Source organism: Camelus bactrianus, chromosome 9, assembly GCF_048773025.1.
Source record: "Camelus bactrianus isolate YW-2024 breed Bactrian camel chromosome 9, ASM4877302v1, whole genome shotgun sequence".
In the NCBI taxonomy this organism is placed as follows: domain Eukaryota; kingdom Metazoa; phylum Chordata; class Mammalia; order Artiodactyla; family Camelidae; genus Camelus; species Camelus bactrianus.
Genome location: NC_133547.1, coordinates 17,139,265 through 17,158,519, shown reverse-complemented (window position 1 = coordinate 17,158,519; position 19,255 = coordinate 17,139,265). Strand labels below are relative to the sequence as shown.

General features: G+C 39.2%; 1 protein-coding gene across 7 annotated transcripts in view; it reads right to left on the bottom strand.

Annotated features, from left to right (window-relative positions):
* Window positions 1–19,255, bottom strand: part of SLC7A9 (solute carrier family 7 member 9) — a 35,310-nt gene that overhangs the window by 447 nt on the left and 15,608 nt on the right. For all 7 annotated transcript variants that reach the window (XM_074369846.1, XM_010950036.3, XM_010950034.3 and 4 more), the window contains 5 exons: window positions 18,943–19,066; window positions 18,033–18,136; window positions 9,732–9,828; window positions 8,592–8,741; window positions 1,644–1,818 (listed from right to left, as the gene is read on the bottom strand). In XM_074369846.1, the coding sequence (XP_074225947.1) occupies window positions 1,644–1,818; window positions 8,592–8,741; window positions 9,732–9,828; window positions 18,033–18,136; window positions 18,943–19,066 (650 nt within the window). The remainder of the gene's footprint in view (window positions 1–1,643; window positions 1,819–8,591; window positions 8,742–9,731; window positions 9,829–18,032; window positions 18,137–18,942; window positions 19,067–19,255) is intronic.

The following is a 19,255-nucleotide window of genomic DNA, read 5'->3' as shown; positions in this document are numbered from 1 at the left end:
ACGGTGGTTCTTGGGAGAGACGTTATTTCCCATTAAAGCATTAGGAACCTACTAATTATTTTTATTGCCACCAAACCATTTGCTCCAAAGGAAAACAATGGATGACTTGATTATATGCGTGTCTTTAACTACCACTGACCAGGGTTGGGTATTTAATCTGAAGTCACTAAACCTGTTTTGTTTAAAATGCACATTGTTCATTCTTTTAACATCCTGAATTCCAACTTCTTACCAGTTCTTGTAGGGAACAGCTTGCCTAAATATTCTAAAGAAGACGTGTTTTGGAACTTTAGGTTGTAAGTCATCCGGGCTAGAGTGTCTGTCAGTGTGATCAAATCCAAATTCATTGTCAGACGCATGGGGAAAAGTGGCAGCTTTTCTAATAGTAATACATTTTCTTTCCTTTCTACAGTCGCGTCCCTGCAAGCCCTCCCTCAGTTTAGGGCTTAAAGAGGTTGTGGGTAGGGGGGGCTAGTTCAAGAAAGGAGAAAAGTCCTTGGGAAATAAAAAAGCCATATTTTGGTTTTGGTTTCACTTTGTTAATCAGCAGGAAACAGATTCGTTCTTGTTTGTAACACCACTGTCAGGTGAGGGGTGGTACCAGATTGCACAGGTGAGGACATGGAGGAGGGAGCTGGCTCAGTCGCGGGGCCCAGCTTCTCCACCTTGCAGTTGGGTTTCGCTCTTTGGTGCCTTGTATGCCCCTCTGAGGTGCATGTAAAAAAAAACAAAACCCCCCAAACCAAAAAATACCCCACAGAGGCTTGCCTAAAGGGACGCCTGTACTTCCCTGTTCAGACGAGCCGAAGGAGAAAGGATGAGGCAGATTTTTTAATCACATTTACTCAGTATTAAGTGGCTGTTGGACAGCCCAGTTCCTGCCTCCGGGGAACTCAAAGTTAAGGTAGGGAGACCAGGCAAGGCCGTGGGTCATTGTGGGCCTGGGGAGGGGCGCGGGAGCCTGGCAGGCCTTGAGAGCAAGCGCCCTGCAGTCGGCTGTGCCGTGGGGGGGGGGGGGGGACACGCTGTGACTATGACACACACTTGGGGACTTCTGAGCCTCTGCTGTACTTTGCCATCCCTGCTTGCTTTTTCAGAATGGAAAGTGGCTAACGTAACTAAACTTTTACACTTTTGTCCTAAAACAGTTGAGGGACCAGCACTGCTGAGCAAAAGGCAAGAGCTGCAGCCTTGTTGGAAGGCTCAGGCCCTTGTGCCAGCTCTGTGTTTGGGTGTCTCTGGGATGCTGCTGGGCCCCTCAGACGACGCCTGTGTATCAGGCAAAGGCAGGCGGTGCTCTGGAGATGGGATGGACACTGACACGAATGTGTATTATCACTACTGAACTGTACACTTAAAGATGGTTACGATGGTTATGTGTAAATTACATTTAAAGAAAGTAGAAAAATGGTGCTTTCTCTTCCTATTTGTTACTGGGATTGACGGGAACAAAAAAAGAGGCCACAGTGGACCCAGAGGTATCACACTGAGGGGAATGGGTCACAGGTCCTCCCAAAGAGGAAGTGAAATTTGTTAGCTGCGCGAGCTCCTGTGATAAGCCGGCCCTGGAGGGGTCAGGACAGGTGAGGCTGCGGGGGGCTGGGCCTGACTTGCTGCAAAGCCATCCCTCCGCCCATACTTACTTGAGATCTTCTGAGCCCATCGAAACTTATAGTGGACGAAAAGGAAGTAAAACAGAAGGCCACTGAGTATGAATAACACACAGTAGAGATACTCCCATGCAGGCTGGGTGATGATTGGAGCCAAAACCAAAAACACAGATAAGAGAGTCACCAAGATGGGGATGAAAATGGGCACCTGCAGGCAAAAACAACATGGTGTCATGATTTGGCCACATGCATTTGTTGTCTTTTTGTAAATTTTCATTCAGAACAAAACACCGATACAGAAAGAAGAATATAATGAACGCCGTGTGCCCCCTCCTCCAGTCTCAGTCATTTGTAAGTAAAATTACCACTTAGTTCATCTATTTTTTTCTTTTCTCTAGAATATTTTTTTTAAATGCCATCCTGTCATTTTATGTGTAAAAGTCAGTTTGCACCTCTAACAGATGAGGACTTTCTGTTTATAACATGTTTGTTCCCTCTTCTCTTTATCTTGCCGTTAATTTGTTGTATGAATTGGACGGTTTACCTATACAAGGTCTTCATTCTAGCTTTGCCTGACGACTTGCTCCTCTGTCCCCCCTGCTTCCTGTCAGCTGGTGGTTAGATCGGAGGCAGGAGTACTTTGTAGCTGGAGCAGTGCACTTCCTCTTGTAACACATCATGAGGCGTGTAAGGTCTGATCGTCACCTAAACCTCTAAACTCAATCATGGTTTCAGGGGAGGAATCCAATGCCACCAGATCTGGATTCCCCCATTCCTCTAGGGAGTTGTTCCCTTTTGGTAGGAAATGGTTTTTATAATCCATAATCCACGGGATTGGAGTACTCAGTGTTCTTTTTGCAAGGACAGAGATAGTTTTTTTTTTTTAAGAAGGGAAAAACATTCCTCAATTTTATACTGATAGTTCTGACTTAAATGTGAGGTTGTGCTTCCTTCCTTTTCTTTATTTAGACTTACGTTTTTTTTCCTTATGCTTCTGAAAATCTCCATGGCTTCAACATAATTATTTTCTTTATCTTACAATGTACCTATAATGAACTTGAAAATAACCATACCGATACTGCTACTATCAGCAATAGTGTCAAGTTCAAGGTTTTTTTGCAGTTCTTTTTAAACCACAGAGTATAAGCCACTAGGGAGATCCATCCAAATCCCCACACTTTAATATCAGTTGTAGTAATTATGTTCCCTGTGTGGTTATGTCACGTACTTGTCATAAACTAAGGTTTCTTTGTCTCCACTTGTTTTCAGTTTTTAGAGATTTGATTTTTCCATTTTATATTTAATTTTTTAAAATACTGTTATTTAACTTTTTTCTTGATTTTTGCTTTCATTCTTCCCTTCTTTTTGAGAATAAACACACCTCTGTGCACAAATGTGCATAGAACTGTTCATCTCCCTCTCCCTCATACAAAAGGTAGCAAATGCATAAAAGTTTTGCATCAGTTTTGTTTCTTTCCATTAATATATTCCAGAGACAACGTCATAGTTCTATATAAAGTTACTCAGCCATTTTTTTTTTTTTACTGCTGCATACCACTCTACTTTGTGGTTGTGCCACAATTTATCCAACTCATCTCCCATTAATTGACGTTTGGGTTGTGTTGAGCTATTACAATCAATGCTGCAATAAATAACTTTGTATATTTTATATTTTGGTCCATTTCACTTTGGGCTAGATTGCCTCAAATGGGGTGTGGCTGGGTCAAAAGATAAATGCATGTCTAGTTTTGCTGGGTGCCCCAGGTGTACCTCCATAGGGCCATCCCATTTGTAATCCTCTAGCGGTATGTGAGAAGGCTGTTTCCCCAGAGCATCACCCGGGGAGTGTGGCCAAACTGGGATTTCTGCCCATCTGATAGGCAAGAAATGATACCTAATTCGAATTTTGATATGCACTGTCTTGTTAGGAACAAAAGTGAGTTTGCTGGGGTTCATTTGTTTCATGTTGAAGTGTCAGTGCATTTTTCCTTTGAACTGTCTTTTTTTAATGTCTTTTGTCCATTTATATTTATTGTCCATTTCAAATGTTAGTAACTTCCATCTCAATTTTTAGGAACTCTTTAAATTAGGGATCTTGGTCCTTTTTTGTGATATTACTGCACATATTTTCCCCATTATATTATATTCATGTGTTTTCAACTTTTTTTTAATGCATAAATTTTTACTTGACTGGGGTTATGGTTGCCCCCTTTTTTATTACTTCTGGATTTTAAGTCATAGGAAGGGTCTTCCCCATTCTTGGATTACTAAGTAATTTATGTTCATGCATCAACACCATACTTAAATTTTAGAACCTTTAGATTTTAATATTTTTCTCATTATTTAGTTTTTTTTCTACTGGCTATTCTTATTAGTTTCTTCAGTATGAACTTTATAATCAATTCATCTAACTCCAGAAAAAAAATTAGATGGTGTTTTTTATTGCAATCGCATTAAATGTCTAAATTAAGGAATAGTGACACTTGTGATGTTGAGTCTGCCTGTCCAAAAACATGTACAGATTTCCATCTGTTCAAGTTACCTTTTCTGTCTTTGAAGAGAGTTTTACTTTTCCACTGAGAGTCTAGGGGGGAGGGTATAGCTCAAGTGGTAGAGTGCATGCTTAGCATGCGTGAGGTCCTGGCTTCAATCCCCCCAGTACCCCCACTAAAAAAAATAATAATAATAAATAAACAGACCTAGTGAGCTCCACTGAGAGGTCTAACCTCTTGTTAAGTTTATGGCTAGGGGTCTTTTTAATTTTTTGTTTTTGGGATCAGGTGTTCTCTTTCACTGTCTTTTCACTGGATTTCATTTTATAAATAGGCTATCGATTTCAGTGTGTTAATTTCACATCATTACTTCATTATAGATTTTTTTTCTTTGATCCTTTCGGGTTTTCCAGATGTACAATTCTATTTTCTTTGAAAGGAGAAGGCTTGAGAGATTTTTGAACGTCTTTTCTAACCTTCATGCTCCACATTGCTTTCTCCTGTCTAACTGCCTTGCTAATATCTTCAGGACAGTGTTAAATAGAAATAGAAGGAAGGTATTCTTGTCTTCATCTTAGTACAGATCTCTCTAGTGTTACCTTATCAATTTAATTGCTTTTTGCTGTAGGGTATGTGTGTGTGTGTGTGTGTGATCATGCCAAGGAAATTGTTATAAATTCCTACTTGTATCCTCACCAGTAATGTATCTTGAATTTTATCTGGTTGTCTTTGGAATCTGTGGGAGGTAATTATAGGGGTTTTCACCATAGGTCTAGTAATATGATGAATTATATCCACCATGAATTAAATTCATAATTAATGAATTTCTAATCTTTAGCCATCCTTACATACACTTCACTTAATCATTATATGCTTTTGATGTAATTGGATTCTATTTGTTAAATAATTTTATTGAAGATTTTTATATTAATATTCAAAAGTGAGATTGCTCTTTTTTCTCTTTTCCCTTTTTTTGTGCTATCTTTGTGAAGTTTGGTATCAGTGTTATAGTCCATAAAAATAACTTGAAAAAATCAGTAAAACAACCTGTAACTAACCTAAAAACAAAGAAAGTACAAACACACAAATAAGAAACAAAAATGGGAAATAATCTCCAGTACAAAGTTTTTTAAAATCATAAACTATTTTATACAACTCTATACAAATAAATGCAAACCCCTAGATGAAATGGACAGTTTTCTACAAAAATATAGTTTACTAAAACTAGCCCCAGCAGAATCAGAACTCATGGAGAAATTCTAAAAATCAGATAATCCAATTAAGGACCTTAAGTTCTTTCTTTATGTTTATTAATTCCTTCTACATTCTTTTGGTTTTCTTTGTTCTTTCTCTGGCCTTTTGAGTTGCCTGTTTACTTGTTTTGATTTTTATTGATATAAGTGTTTAATGTAGTGGAATTTCTTTAAAGCACCGATCATAGATTATGTCTTGTTTTATTGTTATTTTTAGGAATTTATGTACTTTCATTTCCTGTTTCCTTTTGGATTGAGAAGTTTAATTTTTAAAATTTCCTGTTTTATTGCATTATAGAGAATGTGATCTATATTATTTCTAATTTTTTATCAAGGTTTTCCTTTGTGGCATCAAAGATTGTCAATTTCAGGCATGTCCCATATGCACTTGAAAAAGTGTGTTTGATATTTTGGGGATTCAGAGTTTGATACGAATCTCTAAGATGTACCTTGTTACATATATTTTTCTAGATTTTCTGTCACTTTTACTAGTGATGTGCCTCGATCTGTCTTGGACTGAGAGAGGTGTTTTAAAATCTCCTATTAGTGTGCATGTCTGTTTCTCCTTGTATTTCCTATCGTTTCTGCTTCGTAAAAATGATTACTATGTGGTTTGGTGAATAGGTTTTCATAACTGTTAACTCTTTATTGTGAATTTTAGCCTTTAGCATTACTAGATGGTCTTTGTCTTGTGCTGGGGCCTGAGTGCTTGTCTGATAAGGTCACAACCCCTATTTTCTGTGTATTTTCATTTGCTTGGCATTTCTTTGCCTATCCTTTTATTTTGAATTCACAGCTTTGTAAACATGCCTGAAAAAAATATTTAATGGCTGATTTAAACCCATTTAAACTGCAAAAGCCAATTTACTTATATAACTGGTAAGTCTGGTCTCTGTAGTTTTATATTTCCATATATAGGCATCTTTTACTTACTGTCAGTTTTCTGCCCTTAAAGAATGACATTCTATGGGAAGACTTTGGCCAGGGGCTACTTCCTTTATTTTAAGTGGGAAAATTTACATATCAAATGAAACTCCAGATTTCCAACCAGTGTTTTCAAATATAACGAAAAGCTAATAAGTGTATATGTTATCTCCAACCTGTACTATACCTGGAAGTAAACTGCTTAAAAAATGATTTCCTTGTGATCAATTAGTATGATTTTTAGTAAATGGTTACCTTTAATGCAATAACATGTTTCCCAATATCTGAGACACACATGCCTCACACTTGTTAGTATGCCTACACGTGATCCTGACTTGGGTTGGATTTGGAATGCCATTTGAAACCTTTCTCACACATGTATTAAAAATAGTGTTGCATTTTGGGAATTCAAATATTCATTTTTTCCCCTATGTGATTATCAGCTAGAAATGAGAGTATTAAATGATTTGTAGATTCTATAAAGTTTCGGGATGTTAAAAACGAATAATCAAAAAACAGCAGTAATAAGAAAAAACCCTAATAAGCATTCTACCAAGAAAATATCACCCAGGAAAATATGCTGATTTGTCTTCCTATTGAAGTGTTTATATGCAGGTTCTTTTATGAACTGGCCTTTTGTGTGTATGTGTGTGTGCACTTACTTGTTTTGGATACGTTTTTTGGTATCTATAAATACTGGTTTTATCCTGAGAGTTACAGTAGATATAATACCCTGGGCTTCTCTTTTTCAGATTGTCCGTAATAAGCAGCAATGAAATTAGCTAGGAATTCTTCTCTTTCCCCCGCATCTGCCTTTAATGGATTCGTAAGACAGCTTCTCGGGCATATTTTCCTTGTCCGGCATACTCTCACCCGCCTTCTCTTCCATTTTCCTTGTATGACGTTGTCAGTCCTTAACGTTTATACCCTGTTTTGCTACCTTTATCTCTCATCATTCAGTCTTAGTCTTTTGACTGAATATATTCACCTTGCGCTGATGACTTTCTGGTTTCTGAAGTTCATTCTCTAGTGATTCCCTAGGACGGAAGTTCTCATACAATGATACATGCCCTTGAGTTCTTTCATTGGTAACTTTATTCTTCAGGGTCAGTTTGACTGGATATAAAATATTTAACTTACATTTTTTTCCTTGAATATCTTAAGCATGTTACCCACTGCCTTGTGATGTGAAGTGCTGCTGATTGATTATATTATTTTCTTTCCATTATAAGCGAACGGGGGTGGAGGAAGACAGGAAAGAGGAGATGGATACCCAAAGCATTTTTTTTAAGCTCCACAGTTTTATCAGAATATGTTTCTCTGTTGCCCATCCTGGCTCAGATTTCTCAGTTACACTGTATGCCTTTCAGTGTGTTGGTTCAAGTTCCCCCTCCCTTTGTGGTCCCCTCTCCTACCTCAGGAAATGTCTCTTGAGTCATAACTTTTAAGGATTCTGTTACTTTCATTTTTGTCTTCAGGGACTCCAATTATACACATGTTAATCTCTTTTTCTCAGTCTCAGTTATTTCCTCTCAAATCCTTTTAATTTCTGTCTGGGAAACTGTGTGCAGGTTTAAATATCTATGCTACGATCATCATGATTTTGCCTGCTGGATGCTTGACTGAGGTGGAGCCGCCTAATGCCAGCAGTCTGCTCCAGGTCTCAGCTGAGTTCGGGGACTTGGGGATAGTCGTGCCAGAAATACTTCTAACCGAATTTATGAAACAAAATTCTAAAGCTGAAGACATTATTTTTGTCCTAATTGCTGAAGCCCTCCACTTGCCTACCTTTTTCTTACATCTGTACTTGTCATTATCATAAGAATAAATAGCATGTTTTTAAAGCAAAAAAAGCCCCTAACGTCAACGAAACAAAATACATTCTTCTTCCTCACTGGTATATGGACCCACAGCAGCCACGGAGAGAGGTGGGAAGGACCCCAAACAGACTGCAGAGGTGGACTGTTAGTGGTTATGTGCACAGGAGTGGGCCTGGGCCAGAATCAGAGGTCCCCACCAGCCCACAGAAAGTGCGTGCATGAGAGATCTCAGAATGGGACATCTCGCTTCAGTTAGAGAGACAGGTCACAGGTATTCTTGATAACCTTAATAAATTAATAATGAGATGGCTGACTGGATCAAAAACTATAATATAAAGTGAACTGAAGGGCAAACTCCACTCTAAAATGTGATATTCAAGAGAAGAATCGGGTTGGGACTAGAAAACTTGCTCCTAGAATTTAAAAGTTACCTCTACCTAATTCATTGCAAGAACTCAAAGCCACCTGTGACCCCTGGGGCGCTAGACCTACCTTGATAGGCCTTTCCAGTTCTTTCCTTGTAAACCTCATCACAATCAGTCCAAAGATCGTCAGGCCATAAAACAGCCATGCAGCAAAACTGAAGTAATTGACTAATGAGTTTATGTCCCCAGGGATGATATAAATGGTTGTTATGATGCCCTAGAAGAAAGAAGGAATTCTTAGGTCAATTGTACCTGAAAACATTGTACTTACCACTTCACAAAAGACGGAAGAAGTAGTTTTTCCTGTGGCCAAACACCTTCGTGTGAAGGAAACCTCCAATGTGTCCCATTATATTTGGGGTTGACCCAGACTTTGGCTGTGACAGGTGTTCTCTTTGAGGCGGGATGGAAAGGGCTTGGGAAATCTGTGGCTCTTTGAAGTTGCGGTTTTAAGCAGGGGAGAAACAAAATGTGTACGTCTACTGCACCAGCTTCCTAATTACGAATTTTCCTTCCAGAGAGTTTTCATCACAGGAAAGGGCCTTGCTCTATAAAACCTGGGCTGTCTCGGTCTGGTCTTGACTGCATTATCTGCATGGCTCCGGACTTGTAATTCCAAGAGCCTTGTAATTCTGGGTCTGTTTTACTGATCTTCAAAGGGAGAAGGTTGACAGAGACTAAGGGGCTTTCCTCTGGGGATGGGAGGAAGAGTCTGGCCCTGAGGACGGTCCATAGGTGCCCAAGGCACAATCAAGGGTCATGGCCCACAAAAAAACCCAATCAGAAGGTGTCAAAGGGCCTTTACTTCACAAGGATCCCACAGACTTCTGAATTAGTGGACCATAATGAGACGCTGTTGTCAGTAGCCACCTTGAAAAATGCCTTCTCCTCCTTCCCCAGAAGCTAGTGGGTTCTTGTATGGTCTGTTACCACAGATCAAGAACATACAAATGTGCATGAAGGACATGTAGAGGGTATAAGCTTGGAAGATTCAGTGAGTTTCATGGATAAATTCAGAACAAGGAGCAAAAGTTGTAAGTTATTTGAATTGTCTTGAACTTTTTAATGTACCTGTTTATATACCTGAGGACTAGGGGGACCTGGGTCATTTGAAAATCACTGGGCTTAGTGATCAGGTTTATTCCATCATCCAAACTGAGGAACCTCTGCCTTAAGGGGGTGTTTTCATGGCAGAATTCATACTTACATAAAAGATGATGGCCGGGGCTGGAGTGAGGTGCTTGACGCTAACGTAAGAGAGGACTTTAAGCATGTGGCCTTCCCGGCTTGCAACGTAAACAAGTCTGAAAAGGCAGGAATAAGGAAGTTAGTCGATGTGAGTGCAGGCTGCAGTACCATCACCCAGCAAGTGTGTCCTGAGCGTTGCTGCTGAGGCCACAGAGAAAGGGACTGAGTTGTGACCCTGCTGTCATCAGGTAGGAGTCCAGCCTCCTGAGGTGACTGAGTTTTACAGAAGTAAGTGAGATGGTTAAATGCATCTTAGAGGAATGCAGCCTGTTGCAGTGGGGTCACCTGAGGGGACTGGGGAGGCAATTTCAAAGAGGAGATACCTGATCTGTGTCCTGAAAGTTATGCAAAAAGCAAATGTAAAAACTAGTCCAGGGTCTATGGACCCCAGTGCTTACCTCACCACCTCCCCTAAGAACTTCTGATTATTCAGGAATCTGAAAGGCTATATTTAAAATATTAAAGAAAAAGGGAAGGGGAGTTAAACAGAATTCCTAAAAAACAAAAAGTCACTATAATTAAAATTTTAATTAAGAACAGATAAATTAGATACAAATGAAAAGAAAGCTAGATCTGGGTATGACACATAGAGAAATGGAAAGTGTAGAGAGGAAATTAAGAGAAGAAACAGAGGAAGACGTTCAAATACATTGAATGGCGTAAGACAAGTTCAAAGAAGAGCAGAGAGACTTCACAGAACTGAAAAACCCTGAGCCTTCAAACTGAATCCAGTTCTAGATGAATAAAAACATGCCCAGATATAAACATTATAGTGGAAAGTAAAAAACAAAACAAAACTTTAAGATACCAAATTTAAAACATTAACTGCAAAATTAGGACTAATCAGAATGAGAATTAACATTTTCAAAGTGATGGAAGGAAATTGGTTTTCAGATTAGAATTCTGCATAGCTAAACTATCATTCAAAACTACTGGCAAAATACATTTTTAGATAATAACTACAGACATTTACTGTTCTTTAGTCCTCATGGAAAACTATTAAAAAGTGTACTCCAAGAAAAAAGGACTCAGACAAAAGCTGGAATTCAGAAGGAGTTGACTGAAGAAGCAATGCTAAGGAAAGACCAATAAAACATGTTGGTATGTATATAAGTATTGGATTTTTAAATTTCTGTCATGACAGACTTTTTTTTTTTTAGGAGAATTGGTTTGGTTTGCAAACAAGAAGTAGCTGATATACAAGATGATATGAAGGGGAGAGTCCTCAAGAGATGGAAGAGAACTGAGACAGTTATAGACTGTATTAGGTATTCATGTTAAAATTTAAAGGTAACTGCTAAAAGAATAGAAATATAACTTCCACCCACATCAGCAGAAGAAAAACAGGGATAAAGGCAATTTGATGGTTAATAAATCAGGGTAAGATTTTAAGCCAACATAACACAAAGGAATATGTTAGAAATTAATCTAGCTGTAGCAGTAATCACATCAGTTGTGATCAGATTCCACTTGCCCAGCTAGAGACTTTCAGGTCTGGTTTATTGGAAGAGACACAAGCCAAAGCCCATGACACTGAGAAGTAGATGATAAAAGGGAAGGGACATGTAACCAAGAGCAGCAGTCTAAAAGACGGCAATATCAATATCAGAATACAATTTACAGCAAAAAGAAGGAGAGTTCCTACTGAAAAAGGGGACAGTCTACAAGAAGATATACATAACAGGAGCCCTTGTGATTATACAGTAGAGGTGGAAAATCAACCTTTATCAAAGCTAATAGGAAGGTTAAAAGACAAACGTAGTACAAACATTTGTATCAGCACAGAATAAATCAAAGAGGAAATTTTAAAAATACCTGGAGACAAATGAAACTGAAAACACAATGATCCAAAATCTATGGGATGCAGCAAAAGCAGTTCTAAGAAGTTCATAGTGATACAAGCTTACCTCAGGAAACAAGAAAAATCTCAAAACAACTGAAACTTACACCTAAAGGAACTAGAAAAAAAAACAAAACCCAAAATTAGTAAGAAGGAAAGAACTGAAAGATCAGAGCAAAATTAAGTGAAACAGAGACTAAAAAAAGAAAAAAGAAATAGAAAAGACAATGAAACTGAGAGCTGATTCTTTGAAAAGATAAAATCAATAAACCTTTAGCCAGACTCATCAAGAAAAAGGGAGGACCCAAATCAATACCATCAGAATTGAAAAAAGAAAAGTTACAACCAACACCACAGAAATACAAAGGATTATAAAAGATTATTATGAATAATTTTATGCCATTAAAATGGACAATCTAGTAGAAATATACACTCTGCCAAGACGGAACCAGGAAGAAATAGAAAATACGAACAGACTAATTACCAATAATGAAATTGAATCAGTAATTTTAAAAACTCCCAACAAACAAAAGTCCAGGACCAGATGGCTTCACAGGTGAATTCTACCAAACATTTAGAGAAGAATTAACACTTATCCTTAAACTGTTCCATAAAATTGCAGAGGAATGCTTCTGAACTCATTCTGTGAAGCCAGCATTACCCTGATACCAAAACCAGACAAAGGTAGCATCCACACAAAAAATTACAGGTCAATTTCATTAATGAACATAAATACAAAAATTCTCAACAAAATATTAGCAAACTGAATCCAACAACACATTCCATGATCAAGAGGAATTCATCTCAGGGATGCAGGGATGGTTCAATATCCACAAATCAGTATAATTCATCACATTAACAAATTGAAGAATCAAAGCTATACGATCATCTCAGTAGATGCAGAAAAATCTTCTGACAAAATGCAATATTCATTTATGATTAAAAAAAAATCTACAGAAAATGGGTATCAACATAATAAAGGCCATATATGACAAACCCACAGCTAACATCATACTCAGCGGTGAAAAGCTGAAAACATTTTCTCTAAGATCAAGAACAAGACAAGGATGCCCACTCTCACCACTTTAATTCAACATAGTATTGGAAGTCTTAGCCACAGACATCAGACAAGAAAAAGAAATGAGGAATCCAAATTGGAAAAGAAGAAGTAAAACTGTCACTTTTTGCAGATGTGATATACACGGAAAATCCTAAATACCCTACAACAAAACTACTAAAGCTCATCAATGAATTCAGTAAAGTTGCAGGATACAAAATTAATACACAAAAATTTGTTGCATTTCTATACACCAACAATGAGCTGTCAGAAAGAGAAATTAAGGAAACAATAGCACTTATAATTGCATCAAAAAGAATAAGATTCCTAGGAATAAAATTACCTAAGGAGATAAAAGACCTGTACTTAGAAAACTGTAAGACACTGATGAAATAAATTGAAGATGCCACAAATAGATGGAAAGATACACCATGTTCATGGATTGGAAGAACTAACATTGTTAGAATGACCATACTACTCAAGGCAATCTACAGATTCAGTGCAATTCCTATCAAAATACCAATAGCATTTTTCATAGGATTAGAACAAATAATTTTAAAATTTGTATGGAAACACAAAAGACCCTGAATACCAAAACAATCTTGAGAAAGAAGAACAAAGCTGGAGATACCTATGCTCCCTGACTTCAGACTATACTAAAGCTACAGTAATCAAAGCAGCATGGCACTGGCACAGAAACAGACACATAGATCAATGGAACAGAAAAGAGAGCCCAGAAATAAACTCACATACTTATGGTCAATTAATCTACAACAAAGGAGGTGAGAATATAAAACAGAGAAAAGACAGTCTCTTCAATAAGTGGTGATGGGAAGACTGTAAAAGAATGAAATTAGAACATTTTCTCACATCATATATAAAAATAAACTCACAGTAGATTAAAGTCCTAAATGTATGACCAGAGACTATAAAAATCCTAGAAGAAGACATAGGCAGAACACTCTTTGACATAAAATTGTAGCAATATGCTTTTGGATTTGTTTCCTAAGGCAAAAGAAACAAAAGCAAAAATAAACAAATGGGACCTAATTAAACTTGCAAGCTTTTGCACAGCAAAGGAAACCACTGACAAAACAAAAAGACAACCCACTGAATGGGAGAAAATATTTGCAAATGGTATGACCAATAAGGGGTTAATATCCAAAATATATAAACAGCTCATACAATTCAACATCAGCCTGATTAAAAAATGGGTGGCATTTTTTTTCTAAAGAAGATGTACAGATGGCCAACAGGCACATGGAAAGATGCTCAACATTGCTAAGCATCAGAGAAATGCAAATCAAAATTACAGTGAGATATCACCTCATAGCTGTCAGAATGGCTAGCATCAAAAAGACCACAAATAACAAATGTTGGCAAGGATGTGGAGAAAAGGGAACCCTTATACACTGTTAGTGGGAATGTAAATTGGTGCAGCCACTGTGGAAAACAGTATGGCAGTTCCTCAAAAAACTAAAAATAGAACTCCATACGATTCAGCAATTCCACTCCTGGGTATATATCTGAAAAAAAAATAGTAATTCAAAAAGATACATGCATCCCAATGTTCATAGCAGAATTATATACAATAGCCAAGATATAGAAGCAATCTAAGTGTCCATCAACAGATGAATAGTAAAGAAGGTGTGGTATAGATATACAAAGGAATACTACTCAGCCATAAAAAGAATAAAAGTTTGCTATTTGAAACAATGTGGATATACCTGGAAGGTACTATGCTTAGTGAAATAAATCATACAGAGAAAGACAAATACTGTACATTTTTACTTATATGACAAATCTAAGAAACAAACTAGTGAATATAACAAAAAAGAAACAGACTCACAAATTAAGAGAACAAACTGCTGGTTATCAGTGGGGAGAAGGAAGGGGGAAAGGGTAAGGAAGGGCTAGGGGGTTAAGAGGTACAAACTATTATGTATAATATAAACTTCAAGGATATATTGTACAACATAGAGGATATACCCAATATTTTATTATAACTATAAGTGGACTGTAATCTTTAAAAATTATGAATCACAACATTGTATACCTCAAACTTATATAATATTGTAAATCAACTATACCTAAATAAATTTTTTAAAAAATGGAGCTCTTGAAATACAGAAGGCAAAACTTGACAAATCCACTGTAAGCATAAAATTTGAACTGTCAAGGTAGAAGCTTAAAGATAACATAAAAATCTATAAGAAGTTAATAGAATACATGTTATTTTCAAGACCATGGGAAACATTTATACAAATGGCAGTAAGTCACGAGGGAAGTCTTAAAACTTCTGAAGTAATATGGTAAAGGTCACATGCTCTGAGGACAATACAGTGACATTAGGAGCCATGAATACAAAGGCCAAAAGGCCAGTTTTTTAAAACTACATATTTGAACTTTGAAAAGACATAAGCCTGGTATTAAGTCAATTCCCAGAACAAGTCAGTGCAACTGGGAGGAAAGGAGTTGCTACACGGAGGGGATACTTAGACCCAAGATGATGCTGTGAATTCACTGTTTCAGCTCCATCAGTCTAACCAATATATAAATTCCAGGCACTCAAAATGCAAGCAGGACTTCTGGAACTTGACAAAATTACTGTAAGTGAGTCCTACCAGGTTTTACATTGCTCAAACTGTGAAACATGTCGTAAGTATGGTAATAGCACAGGAAAGGACCTATCAGTGAAACCAAGTGGACCAATCAGATTGGAATGATAATGATGGCATTTCAGACCAGTAGGGGAAAGGGTGGACTATTCTATAAATAATATTAGGACAACAGGTGAAGGTTTGGGAGGAAAAAAGTGAGATTTATGCCTCACATCAAGATGATTTCCAGATTGATCAAAGAGCTAAAGTAAAATGCTAGAAGAAAACATAGGTGGGTATTATTGAAAGTAGAGAGGAAAGTTTGTCTATGTGAGACAGAAAACTCAGAAACCAGTAAGTAAAAATCTTAGATTTGACCTCATCAAAATGATATCCAACATAATTCAATATAGTTCAAGCCACTGGCCAACCCCCAAGCTGAACAGGTATATTATACAAAATTAACTCAAAAATGGATCATATAAGTAAATGTAAGAGCTAAACCTAATTAACTTCTAGGATAAAACAGAAGAGAACATCTTTGTAACCTTGCATTGGGCAAAGGTTCTTAGATATGGCAATGAAAGCATGACACATGAAAAATAAAACTGAGAAACAGGACTTTGTCAAAGTTAAAAACACTGGAGTTCAAAACACCATTAAGAAAATGAGAAGATGAGCCATAGATTAGGAGATATTATGTGCAAATCAGATACCTGATAAAGGACTTGCATCCAGAATATATGATGAATGTGTACAACTCAGTAATAGGATAACAAGAAGCCCACTTTTTAAAATGAACAACAGACTTGAATAGCTGTTTTACCAGAATATATGTGAATGGCTAATAAGCACACGAAAAGATACTCAGTATCATCAGTCATTAGGGACATGTGAATTAAAACCACAATGACATACCCAGTAGAATGACTTTATGAGGCTGACGCACTGCCTGCTGCGGTAAGAAGGCACTAAAGTAGAATGACTTTAATCAAAAAGATAATACCAAGTGTCGGTGAGGAATTGGAGAAACTGGAACTCTCATGCATCGCTTATAGAAATTAAAATGGAGTAACCACTTAGAAAGCAGGTAAGCTGTTCTCTAAAAGTTAGTAACAAGGTTACTATATGACCCAGCAATTCTATTCTTTGGAATCTACCTGAGAGAAATGAAGACATATGTCCACACAAAGACATACACAGGAATGCTCACAGCAGCATTATTCACAGTAGCCCAAACTAGAAACAATCCAAATGGCCATTGGCTGGTCAATGAGAAAATGAAGCGTCCATCTACAAAATGGAATGCTATCCAGCAATTAAAATGAATGAACTGATACCCCCTATGACATCGATGAACCTCAAAAATAATACACTAAGTGAAAGAAGCCAGAGGTAAATGACATATTACATCATTCCATTTAGATGAAATGTCTAGAAAAAGCAAAGCCATAGACACAGAAGCAGATCAGTGGTTGCCTAGAGCTGGAGGTGGGAGGAGAGATTAATAAAAGCAGGTGTGAGGGAAATTTTTGGAGTGATGGAAATGTTCTAGAATTGGATTGTGGTGTTTGCACAGCTTTATAAATTTACGAAAATCACTAAATTGCAGAATTACAAAGTGAGTTTTATGGTATTTATATCTCAATAGGGTTGTTTAAATTGTGTTTCTATATACCTGCAACAAACTATCAGAAACTGAAAAGTTTTTACATTTTTTGAACATACCATTTATAATAGCATGAAAAAGTATGAAATATTTCAGGGTATATCTGACAAACTATGTGCAAGAACTGTATACTGAAAATTGCTACTAAAAAAAGCACTTTAAAAAAATTAAAGAAAATCTAAATAAACAGGGAGATAGACCACACCCATAGATTGGAAGAATTGATACTTTCAAGATGCTGGTCCTCTCCGAGTTGATCTATAGATTCAATGCGCTTCTGATCAAAATCCCAGAAGGCTTTTTTTTTTGTAGCAATTGACAAGCTGATTCTAAAATTCAGATAGAAATGCAAAGAACCTAGAATAGCCGAAACACTTTTAAAGAAGTGAGAGGACTAGCACTAAGGGATGATTTTGTCGTATATATTTCATTTTTCAAGTGTAAACATTTGGCACTTTCACTCTCAGAACTCTATCTACTCAGAACACTGGACAGGTGGGCAAAGACCAGTTCACAAGTGTCTGCTGCCGCAGTGCTTATGAAAACCACCCGCACTCAGCCCATGAGTGGAGGTGATGTGAAATTATGCTACATCATGAAGTGGAATCCAACACAGTTGCTGCCTCCAGACCGGTAGGGGCCAGAGGCTTGGCCGGGGCTGGCAAACTGTGCCTGTCTATGTAAGTAAAGTTCCAGTGGAACATGACCATGGCTGGTTTCCTTTCATGCTGCAAAGACAGAGCTGTGTGGTTGTGACAGACTTACATGGCCTGCAAGCCTCAAATCTGTCCTATCTGCCCTTTAAGGAGAGTTTGCCAATGCCTGATCTAGACTGTGTGTGTATCAACATGAGAAGATGTTCAAGGAAGCTCATTAGGTGAAGATTCCCATAGGCAAACCTCTCTCTCCCTCCCAGCACCCCCGCCCCCACCCCCGGTCCCCCGTCGGTCACTGAGCCCCGCCTTGCCCCGGGACCCCACCAGGCCCAGCGCCCGTGCCAGTCCGTGCAGGCTTTCTGGTCCCTGTGGGTGCTGAGAACTTAGTCTGGCGAAGCCCCGAGGACCTCGTAGCTGTGGGTGGGTGCCGGGCCCTACCTGCCCGAAGTAAAGCAGGTCCCATTAGCAGCTCCGATGGTCGAAATTGCCACGAAGAGTGGAACGACCCAGGAAGCGGGGTACAGGACGCGGTCACCAAACGTCTGCGAGAGAAGCCGGTGAGTCCTGAGACTGAGCGCGCCCCAGGATCCATGGACCCTGCAAGCAGCTACGCCCCTGACCCCCCGATGGCCCGGGACCCAGGGATGGGCTCCAAGACGCTGCCTCCAGAGCGAGAGGAAAGGTGGAGAGCCAGCTGGGGATATGATGGCCTCGCTCCTATGCCAATACTGACGGTGATGGAAACCTCTTCTCCACCGCCCCCTGTCGTACCTCACTGGGGTGCTACATCCCCTGACACCCCTGCCTCTCCCTCACCTGGAATGACCTGGTCTCCCTCCCACCTGAGCCGCCTGTTCTCCCTTCAGTGACCTCATCACCAAGACTGCATCTCTCCACGCTCCCCATCTTAGTCAACTGCCTGTTTCTAGTTTCATTTCCAGGCCTCCTGTAGCGCGTGGACTGCACCCACCTTTCCCACTGTCCCTCACACCCATCCTTCTGTCCTCGCTTCCCTCCTCACCTGGCTTAAATTCCACAACCTGTTATTATAACTCCGTCCTTCAGCGACTCCCTTGCGCTTTCTCTCGCTCATACTTGTCCGTCAAAGCCCCAAGCCTGCTAAGTCCAGCCCTCCTGTAAGTGCATTCCACCCCTGCCTGGGGCCGGGCAGGCTGGGAAAGCAGCACCTGCCACCTATTGGTGGCCTGGATCTCCGTGCTGGTCTCTGGTGTTGCTCTAACCTGTTCACACTCCCCATTTCCTAGACGATTATCTCCCTCCCCCGCTTCCATGAGGTTCCTTCATGGTGAGCGTGGATCCCTGGCCTGTCCCCGACCCTGGGACTCACCACGGCCACAGCCTGGGACTGCAGGAGCTCGGTGGCTGTCATCACAGTGAAGTAGGAGACGTTCATGAGGATGTAGCACCCTGTCACCAGCAGGATCCCAATGATGATGGCCAGGGGCAGGTTTCTGGGAGGGGCGGGGACCCAGGTGCTCAGAGGCAGACCAGAGCATCCCATGAGAGACTCACAAGTTGGTCTTCGTCTAGATCTTTCTCCCACCTGCCCCGGCCAGCCCTCCCCCTGCCCCCTGTGGTGGGCTCACAGCTGGGTCACAGCTGCCCTCCCTGAGGCCCACCCAGAAGCAGGGAATTTGTGG